This window comes from Nelusetta ayraudi, unplaced genomic scaffold (assembly GCF_046127955.1).
Source record: "Nelusetta ayraudi isolate G7.1 ecotype Tasmania unplaced genomic scaffold, CSIRO-AGI_Nayr_v1 ptg000002l, whole genome shotgun sequence".
NCBI classification, from domain to species: Eukaryota; Metazoa; Chordata; class Actinopteri; order Tetraodontiformes; family Monacanthidae; genus Nelusetta; species Nelusetta ayraudi.
The window spans coordinates 4,818,871-4,834,798 of record NW_027466052.1 but is presented as its reverse complement, the minus strand read 5'-3'; the positions used below and the strand labels follow the sequence as shown (position 1 = coordinate 4,834,798).

The 15,928-nt window shown below is 44.5% G+C and overlaps 1 protein-coding gene across 1 annotated transcript in view; it reads right to left on the bottom strand.

Moving 5' to 3' along the window:
• Window positions 1-15,928, bottom strand: part of znf609b (zinc finger protein 609b) — an 80,304-nt gene that overhangs the window by 54,824 nt on the left and 9,552 nt on the right. The window contains exon 2 of the mRNA XM_076018798.1: window positions 483-1,369. Coding sequence (XP_075874913.1) covers window positions 483-1,241 — 759 coding nt within the window. The 5' untranslated portion in view covers window positions 1,242-1,369. The remainder of the gene's footprint in view (window positions 1-482; window positions 1,370-15,928) is intronic.

Here is a 15,928-nt window from a genome sequence, read left to right as displayed (position 1 = left end):
AGTTTAAGAAACCCGCAGTCTCAGGGCCCTTTGTGTCCTCTTGGATTATGATTCAAACCATGACAACGGAACTGATGAAAGGCTGCATTGTTTCTTCGTTTTCAGCGACAAACTCAGCGGCTGCCAATGGTTTCTGGCGCGCGGAGATGTGAAAATGGTAACATGTTTCAACGGTTACGCTTCGGGGGACAAGTTTTTCAAAACACTCGCGTGGAAAACCGTCTCAATGCGTTGCCTGAACGGCTCCATTTTGGTTTTCACTTTTGAAACAAAGCCCGAGTTGTTACTTTTTTGTGTCTTTCACGCAGCTTGACGGAGTTTGTCGTGTTTGAAAGCAAGGATTTGGTTTACATTAATCTGCCAATTGCAAACTGCACATGTCCAGTATAAGTTCTGGAAATAACGTTTTTGGGTTTGCACCATCGGCGAGTTGTGACAACACGCAAAACAGGTCCAAAACAGCATAGGAGAACAGAACATACCTTTTCGTTTTTGACCTTCTTTAACGTCTTGCAGTCAGTGCCGCCATTCTCCACCTCCTCTGGTTCAGTTTTCATGGCCGATGTCGGTATTATCCCAACAGGTTCAAGTGCAATATTCCCCATTTGATTGGCCTCCGCCAAGTCTGTTGATTGCGCGTTCTCAAAGGACGCGTTGCGACTATTCCCCAAAGCGACCTGGGCTTGAGAGACAACGTCCTTCTCGGCGGCGGCTATCGCCACCACCGGCGTTCCGTCCGCCTTGTCCTTCTTACTTTTCCCAGTCGCCCCGTCTTTCTCTTTTTTGCCCCCCAGAACTCCTCTGGAGGCTTTGCCCCCTTTGTCCATATTCTTTGCAGCGGCGGAATTGTTGGCAGCCGCACCGGCGCTCGCCACCGCGCCCGCCGGCTCAACTTGAGTCCGTCCCGGCGTTTCTTTCTTTGCCACGTCTCCGGCTGAAGCTTTGCTGTTATTGTCCTTAGAGTTCTTGCTGCGCTTGTATTTGGATTTGCTCTCCTTGCCCTGGGCGCCAGACACGGGGCTCACAAAGCGGATGTTGTCGGGCAGTGCCGCCACTGCGCTGGGTGGTGCCGCCATGCCGTCCTTGGTGCCAGACATCTCGAGTTTGTCCTTCTCTAGGTCCGCGTCGAGGTCAATGATCAGATTGCCAACGCCGATATCCCACTCATCCCCGCTGTCGTAAGTGTCCACCGCATTAGAGTCCACACCTTTCCCGCCTGCAGTGCCACCACTTAGGGACATTTTAGTGCCAACGGCCCAGGTTTGACTCAGTGAGGTCCGACGCCCAGTCAGACACTTGGGAGTCAGGGGCAAGGGTCAGAGAATCCTCACGTTCTGCTTGTCCCCGTCCCATTTATCCACATTTTATCCTGGGAAAAAAAGGAAATAAGACAAACAGTTTAAACATTTGAGTATCTGTACAATAACACTAGAGCTCTGCTATTGCACAACAGAGCGCTTTGTTGAACACAAAACAAAAATGTAAGAAGAGAAATCATTTTTGATCACCAGCCAGTCGCTCTCTGGCGATCGCTGCGCAAAAAAACACCATGGCAATACCCAGTGGAGTGACGGCGCTGCTCCGAAAACCCTCTCTTCATAATCACTTCCCACAGTCGCCATGGCAACCATGGGAAATGTAGCTTAAATCCCGCTTTGACGGCTGAGGTGGCCCCACTGTTCTGAATGAGTGGCTTTCTCTTCGTGAGGCACTGCCGATAGTGTCACCCCTGATAAATAAGGAGGGCCGCCCCCCCCCACCCACCATCCTCACAGGAGACAGAACCCTGGCGCACAATGGCGTAATCTCGCATTAACCGAGGAGCTTTAAAGTGTGAATGAGGCAGTGTGCGCCCCAGGTGAACACCGGTCGGTAGTATTTGCTTACACTATCTACTGGAAAAGGTCACTGCGTCTCAGAGCTTTCAGCAAACAGATCAGAGGAGGGATCACTGGCCGGGCTTCAGACATCGCTGGTGTCTTTTCAAAAACAGGACACTCCGGGGATTAAGGTGGGGATATATATAGAGAAGATAAATTGGCGCGCTCATTAGTGTCGGCAAGACTGGAGTGTGAGAGGTAAATAAAACCCTCACAAGGGCCGTCAAGATACTTTGGAAGGAAGGCAGAGTCAGACAAGACAGACACATAAAAAAAGAAGCCAAGTTCAAGACTATATTACACAACAACTGTTGACAAAAAAGATTCTAGACAACGAAGGTATCATACATCAGATACTATCGATTTGTATCATCATTTAAATCAAATAACAGAAGGTCCACTTTGACTAATCCAGCTATTTGCTAGTTAAGCACCAAAAGGCCAAATATAAAGTGAGTTTGGGTTTTCCCTTCATGAAAAGTTTGGCTTCCCAAATGTAAAGTGCCACCACAGCCCGAGGTGTTGGCCAATTAATTTACCCTCTGCAAAACAATGGAGATTGTCAGAGTGAAATATCCTCGACGAGGAAAATCGCCCAGCATACTAAACACTGAATGAAGAGCATAACAACGACAACGCAGCGTCTGCCACCGGTGCTAAAATGGTTGTGCATACACAAATATACACACTTCTTGGGTTCAATTATCACTTCAACGGGCACGGATCACACACGGACACATTGTTGTCCACACTGTGTACTCCAATGTTCATTCAACTCAAAGGAACTCAACAGAGTCAAACACAGCTCCCCCGACATGCGTAAACAATGAAATCATAATAGCGTTGCCACCTACACTCGCAGCTGATCCCTGCTGCGATACATCTACAGAAGAAGAAGAGTTGCTGCCAGATGCAGTTTTCCAGTCAGAATTCATCAGCAGCGTCAAATGCAGCTTTGCTCCGTTTTATCCACCTGATCTTATCTCACAATCACAGCCAAAGACGAGGAGGAAAGAAAAACACTCCCCACAGGCACTGAGCACTTCTATCTGGTTAAACCATATGAAGTGTCGTTTTGTACAATAGAGAGCCTGTATGGATACAGTTACAATTCACAAGCATAATAAAAGGACCGCAAAGCATCACATTGAGGTCGGTGCAGATTTCTTTTGACCGAAACAATCTTATTGCCTTATTGCTATTGTACCTAGCAGGTCAGCTTTTTCTTTATCTGTTAAAAACTTCAAATATGAGGTAAATCTTCATTTGATACGATCCAGTGGACAGAAACAGCCCTGCTTGTTTACAAAAAAATATATATCCATCGCAGATTTGCCAAAGGAAGATGCCTCCCTTGAGGCTCCGCAGCTCGTTTTAAACACATTTCCATGAACAGGCGGCGGAGTAGACTACTGGCTTGCTAGTGTTGGCTGAAGCTGTCTCAAGAGGACTTTACTCTCATCAATTTTCAGATGTATCATGTGTTTGTGTATCCTGGCTCTTTGTGTTCTCACTATAATCTCAATTTGCTCTTTGAGACCAAGAGACAGCCAAGGACTGATCTCACACAAAAACAGTCGCCGATAGATAGTAACAGTGAAATTTAGATGATTCACCAAGAGTTTTATAGCTCAGCACATATTCAGATTTGAATGTGAGAAAAGAACAAAGAACAAGAAAATTAGACCTGAATGAGACTCAAGACATTCAAAGTAAACACTTTCTATACTAAAGACATCGTTTGTCGAGATGGAAATTCAACATAATTACTGCCCCCAGGAGGTCCTGGTGATACTTTCTAACACACATAACCTTCCTTGAGTTTCATAGAAGTAAAGAATTCCACCTCAGGGAAGCCGATTGTGGCCAAAAAACTCCAACATTACAAAGAACAGACAAAATGCACACAATGTCCTCGCACAGCTTGTGCGGTGGAGGTCTGGAATGCAAAACAGCAATCCAGTTTGGTGGCAGTTAACAACGTGTTCTCTCTGATTGAGGTGGCGTACAAGAATTCATTGTACTCCATGGATGTTAATGTCCTAAAGACCGTTTCAGACGGGTGGCAAAAACAAACCCTCGGGTGCTGCACACAAGCCTGTGTGGTTAAAAACATGAAAACAAATTTGTGGCAAGAATAATAAACTCTCTCTGACACCACCCGCCCCAACCCCCTTACCCCCCCCCCCCCAACTACATTCAGGTAAATAATGACCACATGTGTAGCTCTCATCTGGCCCTGAAATAAAACCCCAGAGGGGAAAAGGAGCCTGAGCAGAAAAGCGCCTGGAGTGGTGTTGAGGGTAGTGGGATCAATACGGCCTCAAACAGCCTCCAATTGTGATCATTCTCTTTGTTCACACTGACCCGGCCGACTGCAGCCCAACAGTGCGGCCTCGCAAACATCCTCTTAATGAGATTAACCACATTGATTCTTATTTCTGATTAGCAGCCAAGGTGTGTCCGCTCCTCTGGCAGCTCAAGCAATGAATTGTGCATTTAGTTTTCTCCTGGGCGTCTCATCATCAGAGCGGCACAATTTACCATCGCTCCTCGGCGGTTTCTTTAAAAGAAATAAATAAATCTTGAACTTGGATGATGTTATTGATTCGAACGAAGTGAACAAGCAATCAGCAGAGATGGCGGCGAGAGAAATGTTGATTTCTGCAACTTGTTTTCTCGCGCTGTGCGACGTTGCTGCTGTTATTTTGCGAGAGGTTAGGCTGCGTTTGTGAAAAAGTGTTTTAACATTTAATTGAGCCCCCTACATGTTTAACTTGTGACGCAAGGCATACCCGAGCAGCCTTCCAAGAATACGCTGGAACTGTTACTGATTCACTTCACGCCCTCCAACAGCTCAATAGTCTTGTGTAAATACGACTTATCCTGAGAGGCTCCTGAATCCTGAAACTTCTCTAATAACAATGTGCTTGGAATTACAATTAGCACATTTTTGTTGCAGAGGATATTTTAAGAACAATTACCACAACACATAACAGGCATTGCACATAGCACAATCTGTGCGGGCAAATTCTGACGCAATGATTTATACATGCGAGGTGAAGCAGTTTTAAAGACAAAACAAAGGGAAGAACGTGTTTGCTTATTTTCATTGTGGATAAAAAAAATAATCTAACATGACCTCTGAGCCAACCTTGAGGTTATTTACCTTGAGGTAGTAGTATCTTGATTATACGCACATCACGCCCAAAACAAAGCTCTGACATTATTGATGTTTCTACTCTTTATTTTAGAAATAAAAACCATCCGCCACTGTGAAAGCAGTTGGGTATAAATGTTTTGGATTGCGACTTGCAAAGACGAGAGCCTTGACTGAACAAAAGGGTGATAGTCAAAAGAAAAAGTTTAGAGGAAATTGTCATCAGACAATTTGAAATGACACCTTTTGTTTTTTGCGCAAATGAATTGCACAACAGGGCAACCGCTTGCTCGTTTGTGAAATAAGACGCAAGTCTGTTGCTGAGCAGATGGACGTGACGCTTACTTCCAAGAAGCCTCGGTAGTGCTAACACTTAACGGTGAGAGAGCGATCTCGCACCACCAATGTTGCTCGGCACCGATCGGCACAACAGTTCAAAATGGCAGCTGAGCCACACGAAGCGAGGAGCTCATGTTGATTCAGTCAAGGTGCCACTCATTTACACCCCCCACCCACCCACAAAGGAGCGGCGCAGCAGAGGCGAAACCGCTCGACTATCACCGTGGCGCTTGGCTCCACACACACAGATGGCTCCCAAAGGAACGACAGCCAGTGGCAGGTTTCAGGGGGCGGAGAGACGCAGCTGTCCCCATTTGACTGCCTAAACAGTTGTGAGGTCTAATTTGTCCGACACCTCCACAAAGGAGAGGTTGTAACTCTATCGCCAGTTGACCTACTGTACTGCCCTTCGCCGGTGCGGAGCTGCTGAGGAAATGTCCCGGCAAGTGCCCCGTCGAGCAAAAGGCATGCAGGCTGTGCAACTCCCACAGTGCTTGTCCTTTTTTTTTTTTTTCCCCCTCCCCATCCTCCCCCTCCCTTCTAAACATATCCAGTTTCATTCAGCAATCTATCACGGAGGCCACATAAGCTGCAGGGGAAAGTGCGGAGAGAAAGACCGGGGGTTGAGGGAGGCGGTTTCTGCTTGATCTGCCGTAGAGCGAAACCAAATGAGACATGGCGTGTGAGACATAGTTTTCCTGCACATGACAATTTGGACTGCCATCTGCGCGTCAAAAAAAAATGGGGAGGGGAGCGAGTGCGAGACTGTTTGCATTGAGGTACTAGACTCAAGAAAAGACTCCTCAGTCGCCATCAGCGTTCATGTTTCCAGTGGGTTGACCCAGCGGCAGAAAGGTGAAAAATAGGGATGCAAATTATCAATTAATTCATTATTCGTTAATTGATTGACCTTACTGATTGATTAATGATGAACTGCAATTTTTCCTGAGAACTAAATTTTACAATGAAAAATGTGTAAGGAACAGATCATTTACCTTTAAACAATGTTGAGGGTCCAATGTGACCAATTTTTACATGAGAATAGTAAAAACACCCTAAACATTTATCCTCTGACTTTTAGTTGACTTCTCATGGGTCACATTTGAACTTTTTCTTCTTTTTTTTTTTTTTAAAGCTGTTTAAAAGTAACTTGTTCTCACCACACCATTTAACAAAAAAAAACTGTGTAAAAAATTTAAATTAATTGTGACTAATTTGATTTAATCGATTAAATTCTTAATTGCTGATTGATCGATAATCGATTAATTGTTAACATCCCTAGTGTAAAATATGCTTTTCGTTCCAAGCTCAATGACTACAATCGGTCCAAACCCCCATTTAACAATGCCAAAATATCAACGTGCCCTTTTCGGTGCCGCAAATGCGAGCGGCACCGCAGAATTTGCGGGGTTAAACTGAATGGCTGATGATGGATAACACATGTAATTAGAGTTTGAGTCGCGCTCTTACAAAGGCAGCTTCTCAGCGCCGGCATAAATGAGATATGGCATCCCATCCCTTCCAAATTAGCCATGTGTCGACATAAACATTTCACAGTGTAATGATCTGTGCTGCGAAAAGTCTCAGTGTGCGATATCATCAAAAATAATTACTGTGGATGAAAATCTTCAAATGGTGCTAAGCCAAATGGAATGGCAGAAATCATTCTGTTATTTCATTTGAGAAACTGCCAAGAGCGCCGCTTTTGCCTCAATAAAAGTGTATTTATTGGCGCGCCACTGGGACTGGGCCTTTGCTCATTGTTGCTCCTGTTAGAATAGCAATCAGAACAAACTTGCCGTACTGTTTAATGATTATTTCCCCAATATTCCAGAGCTCATTAAAAAGACGGAGAGGAGCTCCTCCAAAAGGTATTTAAAATTGTCGTGCGGGGACGCAGAGGAGGGAGCCGGGCTTGTCGTAGCTCAGTGAAAAGATATTCTTCAGTACCGGCTCTGCATAACTGAGGCTCAGGGCATCAAACAAGTGCCGACTGGTTGAACGAGGAAAAGGAGAACTGGGAGTTGTGGGCTTGGCTTGCAAAACCCACACAAATATCGACAACAACAGCCACAGTGGCACAAGCAAAGAGACTGTTTATTTTTAATCTGTCTACATCTCAAAGAAAATACAATGGGTTCCATTAACTTGGGTCAAGCAAAAGAGGCTTGTGCGCCCCTGAAACTAGCATCAGTTCCTAGAAGTATTCGAGTAAATACCACTTAAAAAATGAATGATGACATCTCAGGAAGAAGGGACCAATTCATTTCCTACAAACGCCATTATCAGGAACATCTTTGGCTTGAACTGGGAGGGATTGTCTCTGCACTGCAGGAACCATGTGAAGTATGTAATCATCCACCAGCCACGGTCCTGGTGGTCGTGTGGGAGTGGGGAAATGACGGGGGGGGGTTTGCCCCATCCTTTTAGAGCGCAACCCTTCCAAACGTGGAAGGTAAAACAAAAGTCAGTTTTTTGTGTTTGAAGATGATTGCAGGGATACTTGAATAGGGACACCTGCCACTTGAATACTCTGAATCAAATGAACATTCTCAGTCACTTGCTTGGAAATTGCAGATTTGAAGAACGTATTCAAACATATTTGAAAGGTTGTTTTGGCCTAAATTGTCTGTTATTTCTTTTTTGTGCGGTCAGGTTTTGTTGACCATACAAAAAAAAAAACAACCTGAGAAAAATTGTGATTAATTGTGTACTGTGCTTGAAAAGAATCAAGATAGGATTCTTTTCTTTTCTTTTTTAAATTTCACATCACCCATCCATAATTTCACTCAGTTTAGACTGAGTGGGCAGGGGTTGTCAAGCGTGATCCTACTTTCTGATCCAGAGATTACTCGCACTCGTTTTCGATTCTGTCAATCCAACCATGGAACGCAGCATGATGTCAAAGCCCAGCCTGGGCATAACCGTAGAAAACCTGAAGTGATTTGCCTGGGTCTTAACATACCATGAGACGGTGTGTACTCATTCCTCAAGGTCTCCATCCAGCTCTAGCATGTCTCTATTTGCTGTTCACGCTCAACCAAATTAAAAACACCTCAGCTGAGAACCGCAAACATCCAATCTGATATTGATTTTACACAAGCCACCGGACTGAATGCACAAGCAGCGCTCGCTGCCGGACTTGAAAGCTGCGGCAGCCGGCGGAGGACAAACAAACACCCATTGCCTGGCGATGCACATCCTCTTTTTCCGTGCAGATCATTTTGAAGGCAGGCTCCCATCTAGAGAGCCCCGCGGTAACCGCCATGTAATTGGATTTTGTGCTTGAGCTGATTACCAAAATAGAAATGAAGCCAGGCAGCGCAGGTGATGGGAACCGAGAGTGTGAGGGTCAGCCAGAGTCTTTATCGGTAAACATATCAGCGACGGAACACCATTAATGGCAAAAAAAAGAGGTGGCATTTACTCACATCCAAAACTGAGATTCCTCTGTCACAATACACATCACAGACACTATACGTTGCGTTTCACCTTAATAGCAACAAATTGGGGCCACTCTTGGCCCCCAATTTCAGTTCCTAAACGCAAACGCTCTCATCTTTGCCGCAGGCTGCTCTCTGCCCTCCGCCTGACTTCCCGCATCTCTCAAACTGGCAGCTGAATGACTAAGCCAACGGTGACTAGACTTGATTCGACAGAGCTGTCCTCAAGTCCAGGGCGTGGTGTGATGTGGGCGTGAGGGGAAGTGGAAGTTGCTTTATAGGAGAAAAAAAAACTACTGATTTTAAATAATGATCTGTATCATTTTTTTAAATCTCTCGTCGATAATTTAGTACGAGATGGATCAATTTCCCTGCATCTTAAGCTTGGACCAGTTTTGTTCAAAAGCTACTTTGCGACGCTGCATTGCCAGCCCCCTTGATTATGAAACCCGGTGCAAAAGGAGACCCTGTTCTCAGCCTCGGCTTCTGTAGTCTGAGAACAAACAGCTGCAGAATGCCGTCGATGGGACTAAAAATCTAAAGAGACAGGACGTGACAGACAGCAGTCTATCCCTCCAGCTAAGGCACCTGCACTGACTGAAACAAGGAAATTAGATATTTTAAAACCCCATTCCCCCCTCCAAGAAAATACTGCAAATGCGTATGTTTGGGTGGAGCTGCTCCAGATGCAGTGTTGCAGACTCTGCATGGCTTTTACTAGCAGGTAATGGAATGGTGGTGACATTTCTTTTTTTTTTACTATGGTTTACTGAGGGAGCAATGTTGAGAAATAGCTTGTGCAGAAACGTTCTGTGAACTATAAAGAGCAGTGCCAACGTCCTTGACTTTAACACACCCACATCGCAGTAAAGGAGTAAAAGTAAGCGTGTCCAATCTGCCCCCCCAAGAGTCATGTTTCCATCACAGCTGATCGCCGCTGGAGTCCATAAATACCGGTGGACTCCTGCAGGATCAGTCGACTCGCAGATGAATGCTGACTGTGGCCGTTTTCCGCGGGCGACAGAGGCCAGATGCTGGTGGGTGCAAGTTGGTTTCCACTCAAGTGTGAAAGGAGCGCAACGCAGACATATGCAGACGACTGCATTTTCATACTGCTTCGCACAACAACACGGCAACGTGGTGGAACCACATTGAATGAGCACAAGAGGGGCCATTTTGAAATATGTTATTTATTTTACCCAATTCCTTCTTTCGAATTCCAATACATAGGAGCCTTTACTCCACTATTACAGGATGTGTGCAGCATGCTGTCTTTTTCAGAGTAATTGAGACTTAAGACTTCAACATGAAAGAATTGTTAGGGAAAGTGTGGGAGTGTTGGACAATGGGTGGTCCCAATCATTATCTAAACCAGGATAGTGGAATCCTTCGACATTCACTGCCGTCTTTCCCTCCAAGACGTAGTATCAGTCCAAAAGGAATTTTCCTCCCAATGTATAATGACATATTGCACAGAGGCATCTGCGATACAGTTGCCTTTAAATACCAGTATTAACACTAAAATAACAATAGATTTATTGTAAAACCAATTGTCTATGCTTTGATTATGTAGTCCGGTATCACTCAGGCCATTACATTCTTATAAACACCAAATCTAATTCTACTAGTATCTGTAAGCGTTACACTTTTTTCCACAAAAAAGCAGCAGACTGTAGTCGAGTACAGATTTAGCTCTTTAAATATATCAATGACTCCATGTTTGTTTGTTATTAACATTCAGCACAAAAAAAGACAACTTCACTCCGTCTCATTATAAGACTGCCTCGTTTGGAAGGGAGAGACACGGCTGCACTAATGAGGAAAGTGTCGAGGATGAAGTGACACGTCTGACAGCTGGCAAACTTGCCAATAAATTCAGAGGCTAAAGAGCAACATGACTAATACGTGTGACAAGCACTGAATTCATGCCGCGCGTCTTAATACAAGAGTTTCTTCTCGAGATCGCTCTCCAGTTGAAACAAGATCATCAGATCGAGCAGTAGCTGATTGCCGAACTTCAAAAATGACTATTTATTTAATGCACCTAAAGTACTTTATCACTTTTAATAGCAGTGTCATTAAATTGGATTAGAATACTGCTTGCTGTCAGTGTCTAAATGCCAGACAGATTAAGTTGGATCGCACAAAGACAAACACACACACACACACACACAGACACACAGACACACAGACACACACCTCATGAAAGCGCCATTAGAGACCCAATGAAATTCCTTTCTTCCCACCAAAAATCACACCGAAGGCAAGACTATATTCACCAACACAGAACTAATAATCAAATTGTCAATAGTCTGTCACAGGAACTCTTGAAGAGGTCAACCAACACCAACCAACCAACAACTCTCACACCCACTAAATTCAGAGCAGCCACATTTACAGTCAGACAAAATCCACCAAGAGGCTTTTACATAAACACATACATACAGTACATACAACATCAGCCCTTCCTGCCCTTTTCTCACAACCGCAAACTCAAAATGCTCAAATTCTCTAGAGTCTCACTGTTTCTGTGGTACAAAGTGGTGTCATCTACATAGCTCGGCATCTCGTTTCCTTTCACTTTTAAACTGTGCAGATACAGTTAAAAGGACTCAAAAATGAATTTAGCGACAGTCCTAAATAATAACTGACAGGCTTGTCTTTGGACCGTGGCAGTTGCGAGGCCTGGGAACTGGCTAAGCTGAAGCCATGAATCAAAAGTGTCAAGACCAAACAACTATTGGCAATAAATGTGACAAAACATTCCGCCGTTGGGGGTTTTTTTTTTTTTTTTTTTTTTCTTTAGCGCTGATGGTTTCCACGAACTGCAGCGTTTCAAAACAGTACAGAGCATCTCGGCCATTTACCAGACAGCTTGAATAATTGAAAAGCGGGAGACTCGCTGAGCGAGTGAAGCGCTTACAGAGGACAAGCTACAAGGAGCTCAGTCACATCTTCTGAGTCAGTACAAGCAGTAACCTCAGAGTGCCTTCTCACGGTGCCTCTGAGGTGCACCAAGCATGATTACAGGTGCAGCCTGCTCATCTATGATTTTACAGATGTACGACCGAACTGGAAGATGCTGTGTCGGCATCTCAGACTTGACATTGCTGACAAAAACGAGGCTGATATACAAGAAAAAGTACAAGTAAAGGTACTGGGCGGCTTTCCCTGAGAGCAAATAACACTGTACAGCCAACTGTGATTTCAAACAGATAAAATGCTAATGCAGTACCAATTGACAGAGATCGGAAGCACTTTCAGAAATGTCAGAGATGACTAATTTTCCATCTGGATAAAAATTCTGATTGCGTTCATTTGTTTATTATAGTTTAATAAACTATTACAGCGAAGCCTGCTGTTTTGGTCCACATTAATATTCAGCCAAGCCAAACTCTTGCTGTTTTCTTTTCTTTTTTTTTTTTTTTAACAGCGCTTTGATCCAACAGAGCATGATGGACACAAGAAGGGGCAAAAGCTCAGATTCTGTATTTTAGAGAAGCTCACAACAGGGGTGTATGCAGGGTTAGCAGAACAACTGAAGGTACCTCCACAAAGGCTGTCAACAATAAAAAAAAAAAAATGTTTTGTGGGGGTTTTGGGGAAATAAAGGAATTCTCTTTGGTCATGAACATGCTGTAGATGATAGTAACACAGAATGTTAACATCTTCCAAGTGTAGGATTATAAGTGTAAGTATTTTGCCATTGTTAAAATTGGTCTAAAATATTACAAATAGTGATAGGTTCTGTCACAGAAGAATCTGCAACGAGTCAAACCTGGAATCTCAGGAATTCGGCTATCTCGCTCAGTAAGCCAAGACCACTTGTATAATCGGACACACATTTACCCTAATTTCCATTTAAATATCATTCACACCCAAGATAGAATCGGTTCAATTACATGGGCATTTCCCGGCGAGCGCATCGTTGGATTCTTCCTGGGCTGGTCTCAGATTTAAGTCACTCGAGTGCTCAGCGTAAACAAGGCCGCCTTCGGGTCAGACTTTGGAGTTAAAGAGATTTTGAGTGTTATCAGACTGACGAATCAGCCGCCGTGCTTGTTGTGTACACTTGCCAGGCTCAAGCTCCTCCTCATTAGAGGATAATCAGCGTGACCGTCACGCCTGACTGCATCCAGTGAGCTCAGCCCAAGTCAGGATTCAAGTCGAGATTAGCGGCAGACGCAGAAGACCCCTCATGCAGCAGCATCACAGGCAGCGGTGACAATAGAGTTGACAAGTTTTACTCTTCACGCCGTGTACAGCACCAGTTTGGTTTTTTATGCCTTCAAACAGGGCGCAGTGTTGCATGATAATTCTCACTGCAGCTGTGTACAAGACATAGAAAGAGCCAAATCCGAGGAAACGGAATAGCAGATTTTGCTACAAAGTGGAGCTTGAAAGTAAGATTTTTTTCTTGTTTTTATAGAAAGCAGCTTTTCATGGTCTTTTTTTTTTTTCTTCAGTCATTACTTCTAACAGGAACTAATGGAAACTGAATGAGCAAGATGATCTGTCAGCTAATCCCCATCTTAAATCTTAAAAAAACCAAAACTGGATGCATTCAATGTGCAAAACATTTGGAAAAAACAAACAAAAAACAGACACATAAAAATCTGGATAACATACAGAAAAAAGTTCAAATATCCCCAAAAGACTGTGGGGGATTTTTTTTCTCTGCCCACCAATCAATCAGTATGAAGTATTTTTCCTCCTCGAGTCAGGCAGTAAAACTATTTTTTATCTGCTGCTTTACTGACTGACAAATGAGGGAGAGGGAAGTGTTGTGAAAGGATACGACCGGAGGCTAAAGAGCAGGCAGTCGTTTGTCTAAGACTGCTGGGAGTAAGAGAGAGAGAGTGTGTGTGTGTGCATAATAGAAAAAGATGAAGACATTCATCTCACCACAGTCTTTGGGGTATTTTTTTATTACATGCATTCCTGCACTCAGCCTGCCCGGCAGGACTCCAGCGGATTCCAAGTGAAATCTGAAATGCCCGTCTGTGCACAAACACACTCAATAGATCAAGCCAATAATGCCAACAGATGGGCATTTCAGAGCGGCCGAGTTATTTGAATCCGTGCTAAAGCCTTTTTATTGACCTGTAATATTGCAGATGGCCTGAAATGCAGCCCTTTTTGTTTGTTTTTTTCGCAGGACAGCAGCCGGAGTGTTTCCTGCCGAGAGTCGGCGGTTCAACGACGACAAGACAAGAGGCCACTGCTGAGAGGCAGACAGAGCGAGCCAGTGTTTGTTCCGCAGACAGTTGAGGTTGAGGTGTTGCCATGTGAATGTCTAACCAGGGAGAGTGAGAGAGAGAGTGAGTGAGAGAGGCCATGGGCGACCATTAACCTCAAATAACTGCCTCCCTCTCCACTGGCAGCTGCTTAACAGAGGCCAAGTCAACAAAACAGGGCCTCAAGTAGCGTTGTCACTCTGGCACGGCGGCTCTTCCAGAATCAATGGCCGCGGCCTCGGACAGCGGCGCAAGCCAATCCCGAATCGATTGGAACGCTAGCGCAGTTTTGCGATTGTGCAGCGTCAATTACAGCCCAATCGTGTCTGGCACGGGCCTCCATTTTTTCGAGCTTCATAGCCCAGCCACGGATGTTCTGCCCTGCGTTTGCAACTGGAGAACAGGTGCCCAACAGTGTGTAGAATTTGGCCTGATTTATGGTTTTTATACTGGTGAAAGCTTAATATACTGCCAATAAATACATTAGTATACTCACAGTAAAATGAAAGCAATTTGGTTTTCCGACTCATAGAACTGTCTTGCTCCCAGTTAGCTGCCATCTTGCACCGCCATATTTCTAAGGAAGCCGGTGTGGACAATATAGCCTGTCTGACAACGTATTCAGGGTGAAATAAACATTGTCAAATCAACCAACGAAGAAGAAGGTGAACGAAGAATCTAGGTTTGCCTGCGCAGTGCTACGGTGGCGTAGTTGACTGGCAGATCCGGGAGAGGGAGGGTAACTCCACATAATGTAGAAAGCTGCAAGATTTCGTTCAGGAACACGTCCGCCGGTCGCCTCGACGCGATCAAATCGTTGGGGAGGCAGGTTTGGAGTGTTTGCGACGTGACGCTCTAGTGATCCCACGTACAACAACCCACCCACACTCGTAGGAGCACCAAGGCAAAAAAATAAAAACAGACATTCCTCTTTCTTCTGACAGCGGCTTCCCAAGGGTAAGAGTCAATTCCGCGATAATTTGCGCTAAATTACAGCCAAGCGTGTAGATGGTCCACAGGGCCACGACTCCCACTCACTGAGCCGTCACCGGTCAGCGCACGTTCAGTGTTGGGAGACGGTTGTAAAGTGTATTTCACCAATGACAAAGCACCCAGTTACGTAGTACAACGCCACACTTTGATGGTCTCGTGCTGGTTAGCTCTTACTTTATTTTTGTTGAAGAAATCATAAATGTTGACATTTGATTCAACGTTTCCGGATTTTAGCTTTCGGCTAAAAATTCACATCTGCGACCCATTATTTTCCTGCTTTGACAGAGGATAATCACTTGTTGTTGCTGGATGTTTGCTCAACCTTTTCACCGAGGTTTACTCCCACTTTCCAACTCATCCATCATCTGCATTTTTTTTTTAGACACAGCACAAACAGACTTCTTTGTTTCTGTTTTGACACGTACTTCAACTCTAAGACAACACCGCCATTGTCAAAACAAGCGGTTTAAAGGAGGCAAGGCAGCCAACTTGATTTCCAGTCTGAATGGGATTCTTCTGTCTGACGCATCTGTTGACTCACTGGCCGCCATCGTGACTGTTTGGGTCACCCGTTAAACCAGAAGATAGCACATCGGCCAAAGTGCAAAATTCCTCAAGGTTCCAGTTGTTTGTAAAACAAAAAAAAAAAACAATAAAAAAAAAACAACCTAGTTTTGCATCCTGAATCTACATCTGTTCCCCAGCTGCCCCGTTTCTGACATCATCAATCTCCTTTATAAAGTGGCTGCCGTATTTAAAATGCCAAGCCAACAACAGGTAAGACCGTCATGTCATTTTCTGGCTTTTATGTCAGCATTTAGTCCCTCCTCTTTGCCACATTACATGAGAGTGACGCTTCAAACAACCGCTCAGTTT